Raw genomic sequence first — 22918 nt, 5'->3', positions numbered from 1 at the left:
TTCTGGATCAAACAAACCAAAGCATTGCATATCTTCGAAAAATCACAAACGATCAGATCTCGTAGCATCAGTGCTACGAACGCTACGAATATACAGTTGTCTGGTCGCATCAGTGCTACGAAACGCTCCGAAATTAAACCAGTCGCGTAGTATCAGTGCTATGAAACGCTGCGAAATTAAACCAGTCTCGTAGCATCAGCGCTACGAAACGCTAGGAACATTCACAAGTCTTCGTAGCATCAGTGTTGCTATGAAATTGGTCCATTGTGAATGAATGAATGAATGATGATCCATGACACCACAACAAAATAATGATAACAAACATGTAAGTAAAAAAAATCTTATCATACAAATAAATATAAGAACGTAAGCAGAGTTTTCACGTTGTGCTGTGGGTTCATTTCGGCAAATAGACGCATTCAGCATATATTGCAGTCACATCAGTAACTACAACGTTGTAGTAACGTCAACGTTGATTTTCGATGGACCTACCGCGAATGAGTCACGGGTCCCGAGCGAGTGTGGCACATAAAATACATATATATTATTGATTTTTGAAACTGTCAAAATGGCTGATGTGTGGCATTTACCGAAAATTTATAATTCCATAATATTAATAAATAATATCTCTTAATCATTTCCGACTTCTCAACGACTGACTTGAGGAATCTATAAAATATTCGACATCGGCTATTCCAACCGAAAAAAATTACTGCTTCTAGTAAAAGCAGTTTTAAGGTTGGTGTTTATTATTTTATTTATGTATTTTCAAGGAGAACCAATAGCATATACATTCTTAATACTAAGTCAAAATACCTGAGCACCGCATGTTTTAACCAGTGGGGATTTCGAATTCTCCACGTAATTAATTAATGTTGTAGTGTATTATGTATATATACTACAATAAATAATCTATCCAAAATTTGTTGGATCTGTGGAAGTCTGAGGTCGATGACGTGGCGCCCTTGATTGCCTTTACGAACGTATTGAGGCGTTACAGAAGGCTTCGAGGCCGCAATCAATCACTCTGATACTGACATTGATTTCTTGACGATATTTTCCTAGTTGGTATCGGCATTTCTTTATTTAACAGCTTCTTGTTTGACGACCTCGGTGGCGCAGTGGTAAAGTGCTTGCCTCTGAACCGAGAGGTCCCGGGTTCGATCCCCGGTCGGGTCATGATGGAAAATGATCTTTTTCTGATTGGCCCGGGTCTTGGATGTTTATCTATATATGTATTTGTTATAAAATGTAGTATCATTGAGTTAGTATCCCATAACACAAGTCTCGAACTTACTTTGGGGCTAGCTCAATCTGTGTGGTTTGTCCTAATATATATTTCTGTAATATATATTTCTGTAGATGATTTATACAGATACTAGCTGTTTACCCGCGACTTCATCAGTGTAGAACAGTTACTTCTGAGAGCATAATTATTTTTTTTGTGATTAACGCCGTGCAAGCGAAACAGACAGATGGACAGACTTTCGCATTTATAATTTTAGTATGGATATGGATTTTCTATGGAATTAGTAAGTACGTCCATGGGATTATCATACAATTTTTCCGCGCGCCTTTTTGTTTAAAACGTTTCAAACGTCAAATGACGAAATTGACATGTAATTTTTCCGAGCAAATCGTATAAAAATTTGATCATCATAAAAGGGTAGTTGCACCATGGAATTAGTAGGTACTCGGAGTACCTACGAATTCATAGACTGTTACAATATAATTTTGTAACGACTTTTATTAAGAAGTTATCACCGAAAACGTAATATTTAATACATCTATCGAACAACATAGCATAAGTTGTGACGTCACTTCTTCGTATCATTTAGTATGGAGCGTTTGGACGAGTGCAAAAATGTGTGATTTAATTTTTGTCATATCTTTAAAAGCATTGTCATTCTCACAGTATTTCTATTAATATAAAAACTTTCGAATAGTCATCAAAACAAAAACTTGTCAAATAGCCTATTTATAAAACTTCGGTATTAACCGACCAATTCCTCGAAGTTTCACGAATTTATTCAGTTAAATGGGACAGTGAGCAACTGAAGGGAGGACGTCTAATCACTTTATAGAGAGCACAATCCGTCTGAAGTGGCCGTCGATTGTGAGAAGCCAATAAAATGTACGATTGCTGGAGGGCTGTACCGTACAGCGCAGTCAGATCGTTGAGATTTCTTGTACACTGCAGGGCAAGGAAAAATATAAATAAAATAGAATTTCATTTCTATTCAATTACACTGCACGGACTTTATGCGTCAGTAATACAGACTAGCTATATTGTTTTAGTTAAATTTAAGTGGTATTAGGCTGAACATTGATTGCCGCATGCCGCCGGATAGATGGGTCCGACTGGCTACACTATAGGTGTCAGAAAGGAGTAGGCGCAGAAGGAAACCGCGAAAGAGTTAAAGAGGAGGATATGATTGTTTTTCACTTTTTGCTGACCAATTTTATAGTAATTTCTCAAAAGTTATAAACTACTGGTATTTCGGAACGACCACTGCTGAGAAAAATTGCTGAAAGAAACTAATTTAAACGGTGTTGGTTCCTATAATGCCAGAAGGACTTACCATTGTAATTTCTAACATAGTTTTTATCTAAATATTATATGGTCAAAAAGTATACCAAAAGAAACAAAAAAAGTTAAGTTGGTAAAAAAATAAGTTGTTAGTTAAAATATTATTTAACGTTTACGTAATAGTTTAGGGGAAAACATTTAAATCTGATACATATTTGAAGACAAATATGCCGAATGAGTTATTTTTATATTCCGATTTAATTATATATCTATATTTGTCCTATTATATTTATTATTTATTTATTTGATTATTAATGATTCTGGGCTTCGATTCATTAAGAATCTGCAGAAACAAGCGCTCAGATGAGAGAGAGATTTGATTAATAAATATAAAACTGAACGACTATCCCTGTCCGGCTGTGTACTCAGCGTGGCGTGAATGAGAATGTTCCCCGGGGAGCGATCGTGTACACTCCGATTCCCGCCTCTACGTGATCTCCAGTTTATAAGGGAGTGGATTGTTTACGACGACGAACAAACTGGATCTGAACTCAGGGCATCGTAATGAGCAAGCTAATCGTAACAAAACAATATTTGATGACTTTCAAAAATTCCTTTAAATATTAATGCTGTTTTTCTGTCTTTGGTTGGAGAGACGAAGATTTAACTTTACGTTTTAGTGTTTTCATGAGCGGACTTGTGTCCCGCGGCTTTGCACCACTGGGAATTCTGTGCTATAAGCGTGGAGGACTTCAAGAGATTAACACGTTCAAACAGTTTTTTATTATTAAGGTTACGATAAATTCTTTACGTCATTCATTTGTTAGGATTTTAAAAATCATCTTTTAAATATTTTTTGCCTATGCTACCACTCGAAGCTAGTGGGACAATGAGACCTATAGACAAAAGAAGAATATATAAATATGAGACCTCTCCTGTTGACTTTACTTTACTTCCGGTTACAGTCTGAGCTGTGACGTCCAAAAGTCCAGGTAACGCGTAAAAAATTACCATAAAATTTTGAAGATTTGACTATGATACAACTCTTTTTTGGGAATGTTATTGTCACCTATCAGCTGCCTAGGATGTGTATCCTTTCATCGCTTCGTGTACGAAATCTACAAGAGGATGTTGAGTGATCCCATTCTAGGGCGGAACCACACTCCTCAGTGGGGCAATAAGACGCAAAACTGATGGGACTATAAGTCAAAAATGGAATCGTGTTTTTGCCTTCACAACGTGAATCAGACGTCATTGATGGAAACCCAATTGCTGACTCTAATGGATGGTGTCATTGTTTGGCTTTGTATAGCCACTTTTTAGGGTAACGACCTCCGTGGCCAAATGGTCATCATGCCGGACTGCTACACTGGAGGTCCCGGGTTCGATCCCCGGTCAGGTCAAGATGGAAAATTACCTTTTTCACATTGACCTAGGTCTTGGATGTTTATCTATATATGTATATGTTATAGAATATAGTATAGTTGAGTTAGTATCTCATAACATAAGTCTCGAACTTACTTTGGGGCTAGCTCAATCTGTGTGATTAGTCCGCGTATATTTATTGGGAATTTTTAGTTTTTGTACGAAAAAGAAAGTTGATGCTTTCGGTCTCTTTCTCTCATCAGGGCTGCGGAGGTGGGGTTGTCGTAAAAATAAACTTAAAAATTTCGAAGATTCGATTGATTTTCCTACTGGTGGTCTGACGTCAATCTTCCTTGGGAATGCTATTATTCTATCAACTACGGACTCTTAGCGAAACTGTGTTTCATGATAATCATAATATTTATACTATGTAGTGATTTATCCTTGCATATTAGAAAAGAAAGTCCTCTACCGCATCTGTCTGTTGCGATAAACTCAAAATCTACTGCACGGATTTTCATCAATTGATAGTGTGATTGATTCCTGAGGAAGGTTTAGGGATATACATTATTATGTTTTAACCCGAGCGAAGCCGGGAGAGGCCGCTAATTAATAATAAATAGACAGATTATACATTATTGCGAATACCTTTTATTTTCTTCTCGTATACCTAAAGCCTAAACATGTCATCCGCTATCACGTTTCAATATGGCCGGAGCCAGAAAGCCTGAGTGATTGATGGAAAAACACCCTATTTGTTTAAGTTTCTCCGAGACTTTTCTATTTGTAGGAAACTGTGGATCTTTTTACTCGACTGCGCAAAAAAGGAAGTATAATCGTTTCATACTTTGTATGTATGTGAGTTTCTTCATTCCACTGCAATTCTTAAATGATTTATCAGATGACGATGTGATGTGGTCTTTATAAAATCAATATGAGGGATTTTGTATCCATTAAATGTCAAGCTAAAAAAAGAAATTGTGTCTCGAAATGTGATGACAGTTATAATAATAATATAGATAAATACGATAAAAGATAACACCCAATAATGATAAACAAACATTCGTATCATTTATTCATAAGCATATTTATAAATATTTGAAACATTAAGCGGCTTTCGTGTCGTATTATTAAAACTCATAAAATATTTAAACAAAGCACAAATAGGCAAAGATTTTACCAAAACTCTTGAGGAAAAATCGAAAACTAATCTTGAACGTTATAACTGAGGATTTAAAGGCTAAAATTGCTTGATGACTGTTGAAAATCCGTGATAGAAAGAAAATCCCCATGGACTCTATTTATAAACGATCAAATCTTTTATCTGATTATGAACCTTAATGTTTTTAAAGTAAGGCTGTTTTTTCTTTTTGTGTAAGATTTATTGATTGGTTTTAATGTTAGAATGGTGGTTCGTTGTCTATGGCTTGGCTAAGCTTTCGTAGGTAAGTATTTAGGAACATTAGAATAAATACTCAATAAGAGTACGTAGTACTTTTAATTGAAAATATTTTTTTACTTTAAGTACAGACTTTTGTTTTTTTTTTACTACATATTGCATATACATTGCAACGCAGCTACGCTTTGTTTGGAATCTCTTTCGATGTATTTCGCCTGCGCTGGCACATTTGGATCTACTGTCATAAATTTTAAAATTCTAAATCCGCTCGAACACTTTGACGCGTAAACATTACGATCAAGCTAGCGAGGCAAGAGGGTGGCCGTGATAAATTTAAAAATATTAAATAAAATAATAAGAACAGACCCAATAAGGGTCTTACTTTAAGTTTTATAATAAACTTACTTTACTACCTACTGCCTAGTGCCTATTTACTAACCAACCCACGATAAAACCCCGACAATATGTTTCGTTAATATCATTGTACGGTTCTGTAATTTAAGAGATTCGATAAAACAAACTAATACACAATATCAAGATAAATCAATACATACGAAGTCGGTTAAAAATCACGACTTTAAGTACTTACAATCACACTTAAAATATTTTAGTCAAGGTATACATACATTTTGATAAATGTCCTTTATATTTTTAGCACGATACAAAAAGTGAACGTCTAAAAATATAATGTGACCGTCCATTCAAGCAATGAAACATCGCGTGTTTGTTTGTAAGTAAAAATATATTCAACAATATTTTTGTTCGTATAGTACAATTACAGTCAACAGCACACGCCCTTTACCTTACCTTACATTACCCTGCATGAACCTCTATGGCGCGATGATAGCGGCGAGTTTGCAATGAATTTGGATAGGTTGATGTGTTGTTGACTGTACTTTAATGTTTGTAGTGGAAATATGCGAGAAAGAGAGACAAAGTTTGCGGGTGAGATCGAAAGATATTATTTATACAACACAGTGCTACGAAGTGTTCGTAGCACTCGCTACGCCAATCGTAGACACAGCTACGCCAGTCGTAGACGTGCTACAACGTGTTTTTCTACGAATAGATACAGGCACTCAGTCGCAATAAATTTTAGTGGAAACAATATATGTGACGTTCCACTAGAAAAGGATGAGGGAAAATAATGAATTGACATAACGGCATGTATAATCTGTGGAGAGAGATCTCAAGGTCGTTACTGTAAGGGGCCTGTTTCACCCAAAGAATTTATATAACTAAACTAGAATGCTTACGGATAAGCAAAGCCGTTCCAAAGCTCTAAAAATTGTAGATTTTTTTCTTACATATGACAATAACAGTTTGCCGGAAAGGGATGGCCATAAATTACGTGCCCAATTTCAGGAACTTTAGGTATTGGCACGCGGCCATTGTGGAAATGTGATCTTTATAACAAAGCAAATAGGTCTAGTTTTCAATGTCATTATTTTGACATTTGTAATTCGTAATCATTCCAGTTAGTTAGCATATAAGTTCCCTGGTTTCACCACAATCTGATAAAATGTCATATTGTATTAAAACAGATAAACGAACCTGCTAGATAAATTTACCTGATGTGTTTGTCCAGTTAACCCTATCCAATACTTGTGTAATACTTTTTACGATACGTTGGCATTCAGCTGCCAATGCTTTGTGTCCCTTGGTCGCCTCGTACGACATACGGAGGATATAGAGTGAAGATAGATCTTTATTTTTTTAGAATTATTAGTTCGTTCCCATAAACGATGTGAACAGCCGATTGGATAATAAGAATGAATTTATTTTATAAAGTTATCGTTTTATACTATATTTTGTTCATTATTCCATTTGTTTATGAAAAAGTTAAAACATTATTTAAGCTAAAAAATGTATTGATATTATCTTTATGTAATGATTTTATATCTGTGACACTTTACAATATATGATATTGACAGAACGAGATAAAACATATTACAATAAGCTTTAATATTTGTTTTTATGAATAAGACAGTAATTCTATAAATACACGTTAAGAAAATATTTTTTGTACAAATTATGTTTTTCACAAATAAATGAATGTATTTAAATTCTAGGTTTAGGCGAGTGAGCAAAACTTATATATGTGTAATTCTATATCGATTTTTATAATGTTGGTAATTTGTAACAAGCAATTTAGACCCAAATAAAAAAACGGAGATATTTGTAATTAACACAAATAAAGTTTAACTTATCAAAAAGTTCACGAATCCATTTCAAGTAAACCTAGTCGAGGTATTTTCTGTGCATCACAAGCTCGTCGTCGTAATTAAGAGGGCATATTTCTGGCGCTTGTTTACCGCTCCAGTTACGTCGTTGCGACTCATAAATCCTTCCTAGCGTTTTATTTTGCATTTCCTAGAGTTCTTTTTAAATACTACTTCATTATAAGTTTATTTATTTATTTAACTAGCGGCCCGCACCGGCTTCGCTCGTGTAATAACATTCCTCTGCAATCACACTATCTATTAGTGAAAACCGCATAAAAATCCATGTAACAGTTTTTGAGTTTAACGCGAGGATATAAATCCTTGTCCACTGCCGCGTCTGTCTGTCGGTCGGCACGCTTACAGTGTTTATATATATAATATATTATAGATGCAGTTTACGTTGAAATATAAAAGTGATGGCCTAAATCTATTGGATAAATATGTCTTGCATAATTATCCAATAGATTTAATAGCATAGCTCTATAGCTATGTTGCTCTCAAAAGAGGTCGATTGAACTAATACGAGTCTCCGACAATATAACGTAATGACTCTTGCATTAAATAGGAGACTGGCATTTTTATAGATATTTACGCGATCGTTATTATATTAAGATATTTTTTTAATTAGTTTAATGTACTATTAAAATACTTTCAAATAGATCTCACGCCTGAGTCATGCTGGTTTACTAAATTGCCAGCGAGATTGATATATTACGACCGATGCTGTTAAAAATGAAGAAAAGAAGTTTCAATCACGCTCGTTATATTTAATAATAACGTACATTAAGAACTTGATCTCTCATTAGGAAAGTCTTACCGTAACCCAGTAACGGTCCTATAGAATTTGGTTTTTCAAAGGGAATATCCTTAGAGCAGAATAACGAGAGCTTCAAGGTGTTATTCTTGTACAATAACTTGAAAATAATAAATAAATAAATTAGGACAAATCACACAGATTGAGCTAGCCCCAAAGTAAGTTCGAGACTTGTGTTATGGGATACTAACTCAACTTAACAATAATTTTATAACAAATACATATATAGATAAACATCCAAGACCCAGGCCAAACAGAAAAAGATCATTTTCCATCATGACCCGACCGGGGATCGAACCCGGGACCTCTCGGTCCAGTGGCAAGAACTTTACCACTGCGCCACCGAGGTCGTCGAAACACAATTATTTACTTTCGATTGTATGAACTCACCGATGTCTCGGAGTTCATACGCTCCTTCAGGAATTTCGACCACTTCGTCAGTGCCATAATAAAAGTTATTATTAGTATTTGTAACATTTAATATAGAATTAAAATTAGAGAAGCATAAAAGAGAGCACTCGTGTTGACCATCGAGTTCCAATGGAGGGGAATAGTTCGTTGTTAGTACTGAACTGTTCTCAGTTATAATGTTACACATTTTACTTCGTGGGGGACTCTGGACCCCGACGCTTAACGGCTGGGAAGACGACGCTAAACAGATAATATAATCCTGAATAATAAATAGCGTACGTTTATACAATAAAGACGTTGGAAATGCGATATTCAATCAGAAACAATTGGTAATAAATTGATTTGAATCAAGAAAATGGAGCCATGAAACACGAGATTTTAGGAAATTTGACCCATCCTCCAATTATTTTAATCGGATTCTAAAGTAACCCGGCGTTCTATGTGAGCGACGAGGCAGTACGACGCGCGACGTGGCGCGTAGTACTTACTGCCTCGTATAACGTAGTCAAGTTGTGAAACTCGGAAAAATATTTATCTTCCACGTTTTGACTACTGACTAATGGAAATTTCTCTTTGTGGTATAAACAACAGTCAAATGTAGGACACATTTGACTGATTAAAATATTTTTTGATTCTTCGTAATAATAATGATGGAACCGTTACGTTTTATTCACACGATAAAGATGTCACACTCACGGTGAATGCAAAAAATATTTTGATCATTTGACCACAGGCATGCAGTCGGCTCCGTGTGTTCATATTCATTTATTTGCCAACTAAGTGTACAACTGTGGTCTTAAAACTATTACATACTTATTTATAAATCAGCCACCTCCTTTTGCGAAATATAGTATAATATTTAAATATATCATTTGTATTGTTATATAATCGTCATATTAATATATATCTTTCATGTTTCCGTAGTGGTGTAGTGGGTGGAAGTGATAAAATTTATAAAATATTATTTTATTACTTAGAATTATTTTTCGGAAGTTGTTGTAGAGGTATTGCATAGATTATTTCGAATAGATCGGTGTTAAAAAAGCCAAATTGTTTTTTTATTTTTGGTCTATGTTATCGCCGTAATCGCTTATTTCGCATCGCGTCGTGCAGCTTTCGCCGCTCACTCGTGACACCTAATCTGCGATGTCGTAACAGTAAGGGTGAATAATTTACCCCCAGGCATTTGGAAAACTTACAAGACAATTGCCATTTAATAGAAATAGATTATTAATAGATAATTTCACGTGGATGTAATGTACGGGGCGATGGGTAAAAAAATTATCTTGATTCCAAACGATTAAATCACATAGAGAAATCTATAAAATTATTAAGTTTATTGTTCGAGCGGCTGGTTCAGAATGATCAGGTTTGAAAACTTGATATATATATATATATATATATATATATATATATATATATATATATATATATATATATATTTAAAAAATGTAATACATATTTTGTAGTATGTATATGTGATATTGGTGTTAAAAGAAAAAGCTAAGCCTTCACGTTTTACCGACTATGGGTACACTTTGTAAAATAAAACACGTATAGTACCTACGACATCGCGTCTGCACGTTCTCCCTAAACTTCGTGTAGTATGACATTGATATTCTCCCTTTTTTTACACGATGCGTGCACGATATGGGAGAAAGAGACATCATATGGACGTTACTAACGTGCTACGTGTTTGTGTGTTTTGTAAATCCTTCTGGTTTTACAATGTAAATAGGTAAACAAATGAAAGCCGTTGCAATGAAGAGTTGTAAAAACTGGTATAGGTTGTAATCCTTTGGCGGCGGGTCTCAGCACGATAGGTGTTTACTGGAGTTAACTAATCCTGTATTTTTTTGTATGATTGTTTTACAATTTGCCTTGATGGTGTGGGTCGAATCTTGTCGGATTGTCGTGTTGTTAGTTTTAGTTGTTTTAGTTTAAGAGTAGCTTACATACATGTTCAAAACATGTTACTTATTTATTACCATGTATACAAAAATCAGATTACAGACATAAGTTAATTAAAAACTGACTAGTTAAATTACTACCTCACTAACTAAAACCCCTGCCACAACGCTCGCTGTCAAAATTCGTGCACCAACGTGTCATGCTTTTCAGTCACTATCAGAGGTCCAGCTGTAGTTAGATTATATAAAGTGTAGTGTAACACCAGCTGACCTCGGGTGACATTTGTAGGATTTCGTAATAGTACCCAGTTGAGGCCGCTTGACAGGTGCAATTGGTTGTTAAAGAGAGCTTAAACAATTACGTCACTGTTATAAGTAAGTAGTGTAGTAATTAGTATAATTATCAGTTTAGTAAACGAAAAAACTACACTAGATTTTAAGTTAGACAATCCGTTAAAAAATGTTTTGGCTTCTGTTAGTCCCATAAAGACAGAGAAAATACTTGTAAATTTGTAATGAATAATCTCAAATTATAGTAACGTAGGCTACTTTTATTTATGGTTTTACGCGAGCGAAGCCGGGACGGGCCTCTAGTGTATAGATATAGATAAATGTAGATCATTATATAGTCCAGTCGCGCCATTCCGTCTCATGGCCAGACAAACAGGCGCCAGGAATACAGGCTAATGTCTTAGACATACACTATCAGAGAATGGAGCAGAAATAGTGTTATAGGTCACTGGAGATTATAAAGACAATTGAAGGACAATAGGATCACAGTCTGATCGGTAACTGAAGTATAAACAAGTATATTTTCTAACGTATATATTTAGAAAGTATATTATTTTTAGAAAATATTTTTTTTTCTGAAATTAAACCCCTGTCATTCAAGAAAAAAATTAAGGCATACGAGCTTGAGCTCAGCAGGCTTGAGCTTAACTATGTTTTGTCCAGATTTTTCGAAGTCGTTGTGCATTTTTAACAGCGTCGGTCGTAATATAACAATCTCGCTGGCAATTTAGTAAACCAGCATGACTCAGGCGTGAGATCTATTTGAAAGTATTTTAATAATACATTAAATTTAATACATTAAACTAATTAAAAATATATCTTAATATAATAACGATTGCGTGAATATCTATAAAAATGCCAGTCTTTTTTGAGAGCAACGTAGCTATAGAGCTATGCTATTAATCTTTATATTTTTTTTTATTATATTGTATTAATTAATTATGCTATTATATATATATAAACTTCTTTCGACAACTCTAGTAATGTTTAAAAAGTGTAGTCTAGTAATAGTTTTAGTAGTAGTTTAGTTTTCGAAAGAAGTTTCAATCACACTCTTCTTTATCGGCGTGTGGTTCCGGCTGGTATAAGGTATTCTTGTAGTATTAGGTATTGGGTATTGGGTATTTTTGTATAATTTTTAGGTTTTTTTTTCACTGATGATTCTTTAATTGTGTGGTATTATGTATATCATGGAGGCATCTAATCAAAATTTAGTTCGGTTGTTTGTTTGGTTAGCTATCTAAGGTAATTAATACGATTGACTGTATATGGTCTATTAGACAGTCAGTACAATTGAGATATTCGTGCTATCCACTGAGTATTAATGATATCATAAGCCCGTTGCATCATTCACATATTCTTAAATTAAGTTTCAACTTTATGATAATTATAACTTAAATATATTTAAAAATAGAAGAGAGAAAAAATTAGGAAACTAGATACGAGACGATATTTTTTTTCAGAAATTGTAGAAGAGAGAAGAGAGGAAGACCGATAGAGAAGAAGAATTTGTCAGGCAAAGGAAGAAAAAAGTGGAGATAGAATAATGGAAGGAACTTCACCGTCAAGAGTCTCAATCTTCTTATACACAGAGCATTTTTTTTTTCAATGCAGACATTTTGTTATTTCGTAAATAGGGTTCAAAAAATTTTTATATCAATATTATCACAAAAATATTGTCATAATAAAAAATAAGCTTTATAATTCGAATTAACGTATGTTGCCTTATCTGTAACCTGTATATAATAATAACCTGTAATAAAAAATAAAATCATACAAATCTAATGTAGCTTCCGTCGGAACATTTTAACAAATGACGGAAAAGAGGTGTGTTGTAAAAAAAATTAAAATACAAATTTTGTTTAAAAATAAAATGATTTGCAATTCTCTCTGCAACGAGATCAAAATATTGAGGAAATTTGCAAAATACTTTGATAATTTAACTCTTTATGTATCCATACTAAATAAAACTTAAAATTACACTAAACTAGTATTTATATATAAAATTCCCACGCAGCCTGTGTATTTATGACATTGTCCAAGAAATTCAAACAATAAAAATACCTAGATAAATGTTTTCATAACGCTCGTAAAAGGCTCGGTAAGAGGCTTAGCACTACGGAAGCGCACAACAAAGAATTTAATGTATTTTAGCGTCACACAACATACTTTAGTACTTATAAATTTTCTTACCGTAGGTTGCATGTTCCCTGGCATGCGGCCAGCTGTTCTCAATACTAAGGTCGCTATTTATACGCCCGGAATATCGATTTTGACCGGAACAGTTACGTAACTCAGACGAACATACTACTGACACGACGCGGCAAAAGGTTCGGCGCCGCTGGCGTCACTTTTCCATTTCCAAATCACAATTCAAAACGTAACAGAAAAAATTACAATAAAAAAATAAACTTCACTATCTGGCCAGTGGCACTAACAATGGAACGTTTTCAAAAATGGAAGGCGGGAATTGACAACGGGTTTGGGGTTTTGGTCGTGGAATTGACTGAAATTATCGGAATTCCCTATGCGGGAGGGTTTTGTAGACAACCGAGCGCAGTGGCGCCACCGAGCTGACTGGCGGCTTCTTCTGGCGACTGCGCGGTGAAAAACGCACACTAACCAGCCAGTATTTCACCCCTTTATCATTTTTAACTCTATATTTGTTATCATAAGGTTTATTTTCGATTGTTTTGATTTACGTCATCGCGTAATGAAATTTGAAATCATGTTTAGAGTGAATTCCGACTGTAACGTCGTGAGATAAGGTCGAAAATTGTGTGTGAGGTGTATGAGGGTGAAATGGTGATGGAAGGCATTGTTTTAACATTGACGGAAGGAGAGACACGGCGGCGTCTATGCTCATTCATTTGTCAGAGATATTGTTAATTAGTTTAATGTTTTTGCCTTTATGCGCTAATCTGTAATTCTGATTGTTTCCGTTTGACCTTTTGACTTATGAATCTTATCAGCTTTATTAGTTGCTACTCGCGACTCCGCCTGTGGCAAAAAGCAGCCTATATCACTTTCCACCCTTAAAATTATTTCCACACGAAAAATCACATTATTCACTGCTCCGTTTTGACGTGTATGAAGGATAAATAATCAAAGAAAACACTTTCACATTAATAATATTTGTATGCCATCGATAATCATAGATTTCATTATATATTTCGAGGCAAATGAAGCTAAACTATAGCTAACACATTTGAAATACTAAACAAAAATACTGGAAGTGGAACTAATATTATATATTATTTGACAGAACAGTGCTGGTGCCTTGAGGCACCAGGCGTTTCCGTAAGAATGATGAATTGGTACATCTAAATTATCTTTTGAAATGAATTATAAAATCCCTTGCTTATCAGATTTTAGTTACAGATGGTGTTTCAACAAAAAAGCGTATCTAGACTACTCGTATAGTCGCCAAACTCAATATACACTAAGAAAAACTTTAGTACAGGAAAATAATTACCTAAATGTTATTCACCTCGCACACACTATTTGTAACCTTTTGAAAACAACCACAAAACCTTTTATAAATAGGGATAATGCGGTAAGCCCCAGGCGAAGTGTGCTACGCCGTAGCGGAACGTCGTAGCGGCTACGACATCGCTCGTAGGCCTACGATCGACGTGCTACGAATGTTGAACGTTTTATTTTATACAAATCCGTCTTCGGAATTTTGTGATTGAGTTAGGGTGAGAATGAAAAACGTGCCTTCTTTTAATGTGCGTTAAACGTAAAAGGCGATTAAGACAGTTGTGCTAGGGAAAATTCAACATTTTCAATTTTAATTGACTAATGTTTAACGACCTAAAAATATACTGATATTATTAAAATGAGACTTAAATATTTGCTTTTAAATCAATGGGGTCGAAAAAAGACTCGACTTATGTAGTTTATGATAAATTCTAGTAAATTTCAAGCTTATTTGACAAAAAGTAAGGTTGATAATGACAAAACTAAACAATTTTATTTATTTAAATGCCATTGTAACTAGTATATAGCCGCAAATACAGACCACGCGAAGAACGAGTGTAGTGTTGTTTCTCTATAAGAAATAAATCAATACACATAAAATTATACAGCATTATCTAAAGAGAAGACTCTTATGTCCGGAATTATCCGGTTTATTGTGGTAATAAACCCGAAGCCATAGATAAAAGAAAAATATCGAAGCGCTGTTCCGTTTAATCCGCTGACGTGTGGTCGTAATATTTTTTTTGATCACACTGACCTACTACGGGAATACATGTTTATGTGTATGTACTGTAATTTACGCGCGGTGTCGCACGCGAGAATTTCCCACGGGAACAATACTTTCTCAAGGAACGAATGATAATTTATGTCCTGCTCCATACTCTTAGCTATTCGAATTAGAAATTTCATTAAGATTAGTTGTGTAAATAAGGCTTGAAGAGAAAGAAAAAGAAAGAAAGAAAACATTTATTTGCCAAAAACATGAGTATAAATAGACAAACTGATGTCAAAATGAATTAGACCTACACGTTTTACCGAATATAGGTATGCAAATATAATTAAATAAAGAGGAGCATGCTATCCACTACAAATCCAAAACAAAAAAATAATTATAATGTACTTATACTAGCCCTAAATTCTATCCGAGTCTATCATTAAAGAAATCATTTAAAGTATAATAACATTTAAGAGTTAATAAAGACTTGAGGTGCTTTTTAAATAGATTTAAATTTAAATCTATTTAAAATTTAAGAGGTAACAAACAAATTTACTTTTGCATTTATAACATTAGTTTGGATTTGAGTAGTATTATAAATAATTATTATGAGTGGGCATCGGAGAAGTGATGGAAACTGAACATTCTGTCCATACACGTTCTTGGCTATGACGCCTCGAAGCCCTGGAACAGTGTAAAAATAAAATCTTATTGTCATTTTACGACCGGCCGCCTGTCAGACCTCAACCGTCCCTGGGATATTCTTGCCTATCAAGCTCTGCTCTCAACGTATTTAGAAACGGAAAAAATAAAAGGATTTTTTACCTGCGTTCGAAGTCGCGGGAATAAACTATTACTATAGTTTTACTATAGGTATAATTTTGATGAAATGTCATTAAAATCAAGTAGTACTTTTCCTTCGTGGCGTGTTCTCGGTTATATTTATAATACTGGTGGCGTAATAAATACACGCTTAAATTTTGAAGTTTCATCTGTAATTTTACTAACTAGTCTGAAATAATAATTTATGATCAGCCGCCCGTCTGACCTCAACACTCATCGGGAATGTCAAGAGCAACAATAAATCAGTATCCATTACGTCCTATAAGAAATGGGATATTACCATACTTGAGCCCTCAGGGACTAATAAGATTTGCAAAGCTTTTAGGATCATGTCGTAATAATGTCTCTTAAGAATTCTATTTGCAAGCGCGCGAAGACAGCGCCATCTGTTGAGGGGTAGCGGGAGAAATTGAACACGTATCAAGCATTAGTTATGGGTTGTATTTAGAATGTTTATTTTATTTTTTGCCGTCGATAGATGGCGTATTTTGCATTAAACCAAAACACTAATTAATTTAAGGTGTTTTCATTTATAGGTCTGCAAATAAAGTTTAATAATTTTGAGGTTTTGATTCACATAAATTCCTATCATCAATTAATTTAAGAACATTGTTCTTGTCAGTGGAGCATTTTCCATCTAATTCTTAAATTCCTATTGTTATAATGTGTGCTAATTTATTTTTGGAATTGGCATTTCATCTGACCGTTTTTTTTAGTTTATTCCTTGATTCAAGCGTCGGAGAACCCAGAAGAGGGAGGAGAAGAGAGGAGGAGACCCAGGGAGAACCCAGGTTTGCTCTTCCTCCTCGCACGGTCGTCGGCATCATGTTCAGACAATTGTCACGCAGCCAGCACTTCTTGGGTTTGCCCTTGAGCCTAGATATTAGTTCCCTATGTAATTTGTTTGGTATACAGTTTTAAATTAGTTTTTTTTCGGGTTTGGTAAACGGGTTGAAGGAAATTAGTTTGAAAATCCACCAGTATTTACTTTATTAATTTTTTACGTTAAAAGCTTTTAAATCCAGTTCTCTTCCTTCCTTCTTCTTACCGCTTTAAATTTGAGATTCTTCTCATAGATGGCGGCTACTTATGATTAATTAATCTCAATTTCACTAATAAACCCTTTTAATTTGGCATTTCTTGACTCTTTCTACCCCGTAAGGGATAAATACGTGATCTTGTTTATCGAAATATCGTCAAAAATAATTGTATAACATTTGCTAATAAGGCAGTTTATACAAACGCAGGGAATCTCAATTTCCCACAGATACAAAGTTTAATTGTCCGCAAGTCGAGGGTGCAGACAGACAGACAGACATCGCTAACAGTTTGGGAGTGGCGGAACAGATGTGTTCAACTTTGGCGGGAACAATGACACAATAGATCGTGCTTTTGAGGTTATGTCATAAATAGTTTTAAAATGTCATATTCGCTGATGCCCGCGTTTATGGTAGCCTATGTTTACTGAGTATATATAACAAACTTCATCAAAATCGGCCCAGCGGTTTCGACGTGAAAGCGTAATAGACACCTAGACTTTTGCATGTATGGATTTCGACTCATATTTTTGTTACATAAATGATTTTCCTTCAAAACGCTCTCTGGTCAGATAAAGACTAACCGAGAATATTTTTCGAATTTTCTGATTCTCCTCCTGTTTTTTTCTATCACGAGTTTTTATATGGTGTTTTTTCGGTTTCATAGTCAGCTTTAAGCGTCGGAGCCCAGGACCTAATTACCTACTTTATCTTCTCTACTTCAGAGATCATTTCTTCATAATTCTTTCCAAAAAAAATAGCTAACGTTGTTTCGGATTTCCAGATTCAAAATTCAGACACACGGCTTTACTGCTAAGAATATAATGTAATCTATTTTAGTTTATCGTAAAGGAAAGAAGGGCTTTATTTTAATACTCCTGGCTTTATTTCGATTTTTAAATTAATTAACTTGTCCTTATACATATAGTCATAGAAGACCTATGTTCGTAGAATCCAAAATACAATTGTTAATAACGTTATCAATCATATGTAACTGGCCATTTTTATTTTATTCTTCACATTTAAGCACTTTCTCTGAAGACTCAAGCTGTGCCGCCAGTTATGTCCTCTCCCGATTCGTCACACCATCTCGCCCCGTCACACAACTTAACTAAAGTCAAAATTTCAATTACGTACCACATGACAAACTTTTAAAAACAGTTTTTACAACCACCTGCATTCAACAATCACCTTTCTCACGTTGCATTTGGAGAGAACCTAAAATATCGCGAAGGGTATATTTAAGTTTGTCAAGTAAAGTACTTAGTATAGTTGACATTGTTGAAAATATCATGAGTGTATTAGCTATTGTACGGACGGACACAAAGAAATATCTTTAATGATACACGTCAACGGTGCTAAAAGTTGGCAAACGTTGTGATCCAATGGAAAATAGACTGTATTTCTTTGAGATAAGGGTGGATCGATTGTTGTATACAGTTTGGTTATGGTTAAACAAGTTGAATGGAGATTTTTTCTATTGCGTTGACTAAATTGGGTTAGGATTTTGTAAGCATTATTGGTATTATGTCGACTTATGCGTTTGACACTTGGGTCTTGAGTGGTTTATGCAGTGTTTACGGTTATTGTTTGAAAGCAGATTAGTTTGTTGTTGTTTGTTCGTCTGTTTGTCAGTTTGACGTATCAATTGAGCGGACAACGTGATAAGCAGGTGTTAAAATCCTTCCACAAGTTTACTTTTACAGTTTTATGATTTTGCTCAATAGAATAAAAATGTCTGAATGAAGTGAATAAAAATGTTGTCAATTTTTATTACCTGTTTTTCTTATCTGAACGATTTTTAGGTTGCTTCCTGAGCCGTAAAGCGTCGGAGCCTAGGGCCTGGTCTTCTTCATTTTGCACGGATTTTGGCATCTTTGATTTATGCCAGGTCGTTGGCACATATGTATTATCATTCCTGGTGACATCAAGTATTTTTTGAATTTGTCCTTTTTACCAACATTTTGTTATTCATATTTGGTTCAGCCTTAATCTTGTCCATATAGTCAGGAACATACCAGTCTAGCCATATCAAGTTTATATAATAATCTTCGAAGATGTACTTTTGCCTACCCTGAATATCACTGTCCGTTTTTAAAGACATTCCACCTTACATTAGCTGCAAAGTTTATTATATATTAATTATAAACACATAATTATATAACATATTAAATAGTTTTAAAGGAATATAAACTAAATTAAAATTTTAAGTAACCCGTCTCCGAAGTTGGTGAAATAATCACATCTGCTGGAAAGAGCTGATGATTTCCAAACGACTGAGCGCACATTTTTCAAACATAGTGCTAAGAACACTCTCAATAAATTAATTAAAAGTCACACCTAAGTCAAGAATCGTTGTCATTACCTACCTACATATACGGCTGCTAAAACATATCTAAAACGATTTATAAAGATCCCAGTTAAAACCACAGAGGCGGAAAAGAATCTAAGACCATCATTGTGTTTCTAAATCATATTTTGGCCCGTGTCTATGGTTTTATATTATTTTTTCAGCGCAGTGGCAGCTGCGGCGTACGCGCATCATCTCACATTTGTATTGTGGCCACATGTGACGTCGCCGACAATCATTTATAGTTAAATTTATTTGGTTTTGTTAAGGGTTTTCGGATATAAAAGATTCATATATCTCAAGAGCGGTTGATTTTATTCGTGCCTCGATTTAAGTTTATTTTTATATACTTATTTATTTTTCTTTATATATTCCATTCTACTTATATGTATTTGTTTATATTTTATGTCAATAAAGTGTTGAATTAAATTTACATTTTGTTTTTGCGCCGCCTCTTCTTCACCTGCGCTTTGGAAGTCCGCAGTCGATTCATAACATTTGGATGTCAATAAGTCTGAAAAAAGAATTTGGAACTTAATTAGTATTCATAATTCAATCAAATTATTTCTAATTAAATCTAGCAAAATAAATGAAACTAGTTGATTACTTTATCAAAGAAAATATTAAATTGTCACCTTAGATAATGTTATTGGCAAATATGAATATTCGTCTTCAACAAGTCGTCGGCACATCTTCATAAGCCATTCACACAAATACCTGTGTCATAGCTTTTGAGCAAACAAAAATTCGCCACATCAAACAAGCCCGGCTTTAACCTAATTTATACTATATGGACGAACAGACAGACGGACAATGCTACGAAGATAGCAACCTATAGGAGGCGTGGCGGTAACTACGCGGCAGCTTTGACTACTAAAGTGCCGGCTCTTTTAGTGGTTTTTTCTATTAAATCTATTAAAAGTGACGATTTCAACAAGTGAATAGTGTTTGAATAAAATGTGGATTTATTATTCTGTAATAGTTCGGCAGTTTGTGGACGCTTGTCAAGTGCTCACGAAAAGTGTTTTTCTCTCATCTTCGCGGGTTCATTTGAGGCTGTAACGCCGCGAAGTCCGGGGTCCAAAATCAAAATCAAAATCAAAATCAAATCATTTATTCAGAAATTAGGCCTTCACAGGCACTTTTTCACGTCATAATCTAAATTAAATGATACTAAGCTACAAACTACTAGCATTTCGGAACGACCACTGCTGAGAAGAAATGCCGAAAGAAACTCATTCAAACAGTGTTGGTCCCTATTATGCCAGAAGGGCTTACCATTTTTTATATATAAATTTATGTATAATTTTTTTGTTATAATTTTTTATCAGTAATATAACATTAAGTACATAATAAAGTCCTTAAAAATAAATCTCCAAAAGTTGTCCCATGGTCACCTCGTACGAGATCCACTAAAGGATATGGAGTGATCCTATTCCACTTTTAGTGCGGAACCAAATTAAGGAAAAGAACCTTGTTACCTAATTAGGTTCCATAGGTCGATTCCAGATTTTTTTCATCTCTTTACTATTATTATGATACAAGAGGAACCTCTCTTGAATCACTCTATTTAAAAAAAATTCGCATCACAATCCGTTACATAGGGACAGACAGACAGCGCGAATGGACTTGTTTCATCTATATTAACTATATAAAACAAAATCCACTGCCGCGTTTGTCTGTTCGCGACAAATTCAGAAACTACAGCTCCGATTTACATGCAGTTTACACCAATAGATAGTATGATTCCTAAGGAAGGTTTAGCCTTAGTTTAGGTTTAGATTTAGTTTAGCGAAGCCGGGACGGGACCAGTAGAACGTTTACGTGAAAAAGTTTACGTGAAAAACAGCCTGTAAATTAAATAATTAAATAATTTTATAGATCCTTTTAATTTTTTCAACATATAAAAAATTCAAATCATATTAAAAATATTTCATCCGACGCATTTTTCATGTCATACCTAGATACTATAATGCACATAATTATCAACATGATTATATATAGATATCCGATTATACATAGTTTGATCCGCGGAGCACACTTCGTCTCGATGTGCTAAATCGATTTAACCGAATAAGATGATTTAAAACCAACAATAAACACCCTTTCGACCGCGGAGCCCTAGGCCTGCGCCCTCGGAACAAGCATCGACACACCCATGGCAAATTTCCACTCGGCTTCATTCGCTCAATAGCGGACACAACTCATTTGTTATCTGTATGTTAGCTAATGTATTTCATTGCTATTATTTTTTGCTTGCCGCAATGTGTGTGTGTGCGTGTGTAGATGCCTAGACAGCATATCCATACTTAGCAATATTATAAATGCTGTATATCTGTTCCGCGAAACAAATCAAATCGGAAATTTATTCGGAAATTTGCTTTCACGGCTAAACTGCTGGACCGATTTTGATGAAATTTGGTATGCATATAGTTAAAGATTCTCCGCTCAAATACTACAACTTTTTTTTTCAAAAATCAACCTCCAATTTACTATAATGGGGGGTGAAAGACAGAGAAATTTGCGTGGGCGAAGCCGCGGGAAATATCTACTAAATAAAACAAGAACAAAAATCTTCAAAATATAGGATGAAATAAATAAATTAGCTTTAGCAAATTAAAATAACACCAAACGATATCTTAACTTAATAATAATAGAATTACTTGTTCAATCTTACGTCCTTTTTATGTTTCCGTTATAGGTATTATTAAATACTTTTTCCATATTGACAAATACGTTGCTCTTATATACTATGTATATTAATATATAAGTCTGTTATGTAGATACATAGTTATTCTTATGAATAATTTTTCGTGATACAAGTAAGACTGTGTTTCAGAGACTGCTTCAACTTTCTATTGATATCCTGTCTAAATCAGAAAAATCTTTGGAAATATGATAACACTTGCATAAAAGTATTATACACAAAACATTTTTCATACACACAACGAGTAACTTTTGCAAATGTCGATCACAATTTATTTGCAAGTGTGAAAGTAACAAACAAACAATCGGACAACCAGAGGAGAGCCTCATTTTGTAAGTGACATGTTTTTTTTTTTTAATATTTCTCGCCGACAAAGCGAAGGAGGCATTGTGGCGGTGCCTTCGAAGTATTGTCGCGTTATATCCTATTTACTGTATTGCCGAATCAATCAGTGAGAGGTAAAGGTTGTGTAGCGTAACGATGTAATCTTGGTAATGGGTGTTCCATTCAATAAAGACCAGCATTGAAATAAAAAAATATGTGTTTTCAATTTAATGGTAGACACCCATTAAATTGAAAACACATTTTTTTCGTATAATCGTATAATCTGCAATCATGTTAGGTAATATTATTCATTCATATTCACATTATTTATCTCACAGTTAGTTATTACAGTTTAATTACAATTAGTGCTTATAACTTAGTCACCTTTTACAGTACAATTACAATTAGTGCTTATAACTTAGTCACCTTTTACAGTTATTTCGAATTGCGTATATGTAACTACATTTACTTGTACTGTACTGGTGCTACCTAATCAGTGTGGTTGCGAAACAAA

The 22918-nt window shown here is 34.4% G+C and overlaps 1 protein-coding gene and 1 long non-coding RNA gene across 3 annotated transcripts in view; both read right to left on the bottom strand.

The window, feature by feature from the left end:
* The window catches only part of LOC128680660 (probable sodium/potassium/calcium exchanger CG1090), a 31930-nt gene extending 18424 nt beyond the window's left edge, over nucleotides 1–13506 (bottom strand). For both annotated transcript variants that reach the window (XM_053763957.1, XM_053763958.1), the window contains exon 1: nucleotides 13139–13506. In XM_053763957.1, coding sequence (XP_053619932.1) covers nucleotides 13139–13162 — 24 coding nt within the window. In that variant the 5' untranslated portion in view covers nucleotides 13163–13506. The remainder of the gene's footprint in view (nucleotides 1–13138) is intronic.
* Nucleotides 13507–18023: 4517 nt separating this feature from the next.
* LOC128680507 (uncharacterized) lies at nucleotides 18024–19876 on the bottom strand. The gene is made up of 3 exons (XR_008405870.1): nucleotides 19808–19876; nucleotides 18801–19142; nucleotides 18024–18134 (listed from the first exon to the last, which is right to left on the bottom strand). It is a non-coding gene; the product is annotated as an uncharacterized LOC128680507 (long non-coding RNA).
* Between the last annotated feature and the right edge of the window lie 3042 nt (nucleotides 19877–22918).

The sequence above is a fragment of the Plodia interpunctella genome, chromosome 24 (genome assembly GCF_027563975.2).
Source record: "Plodia interpunctella isolate USDA-ARS_2022_Savannah chromosome 24, ilPloInte3.2, whole genome shotgun sequence".
In the NCBI taxonomy this organism is placed as follows: Eukaryota; Metazoa; Arthropoda; class Insecta; order Lepidoptera; family Pyralidae; genus Plodia; species Plodia interpunctella.
Note: the sequence above shows the minus strand (reverse complement) of the source record. Positions and strands in the feature narration are given on the sequence as shown.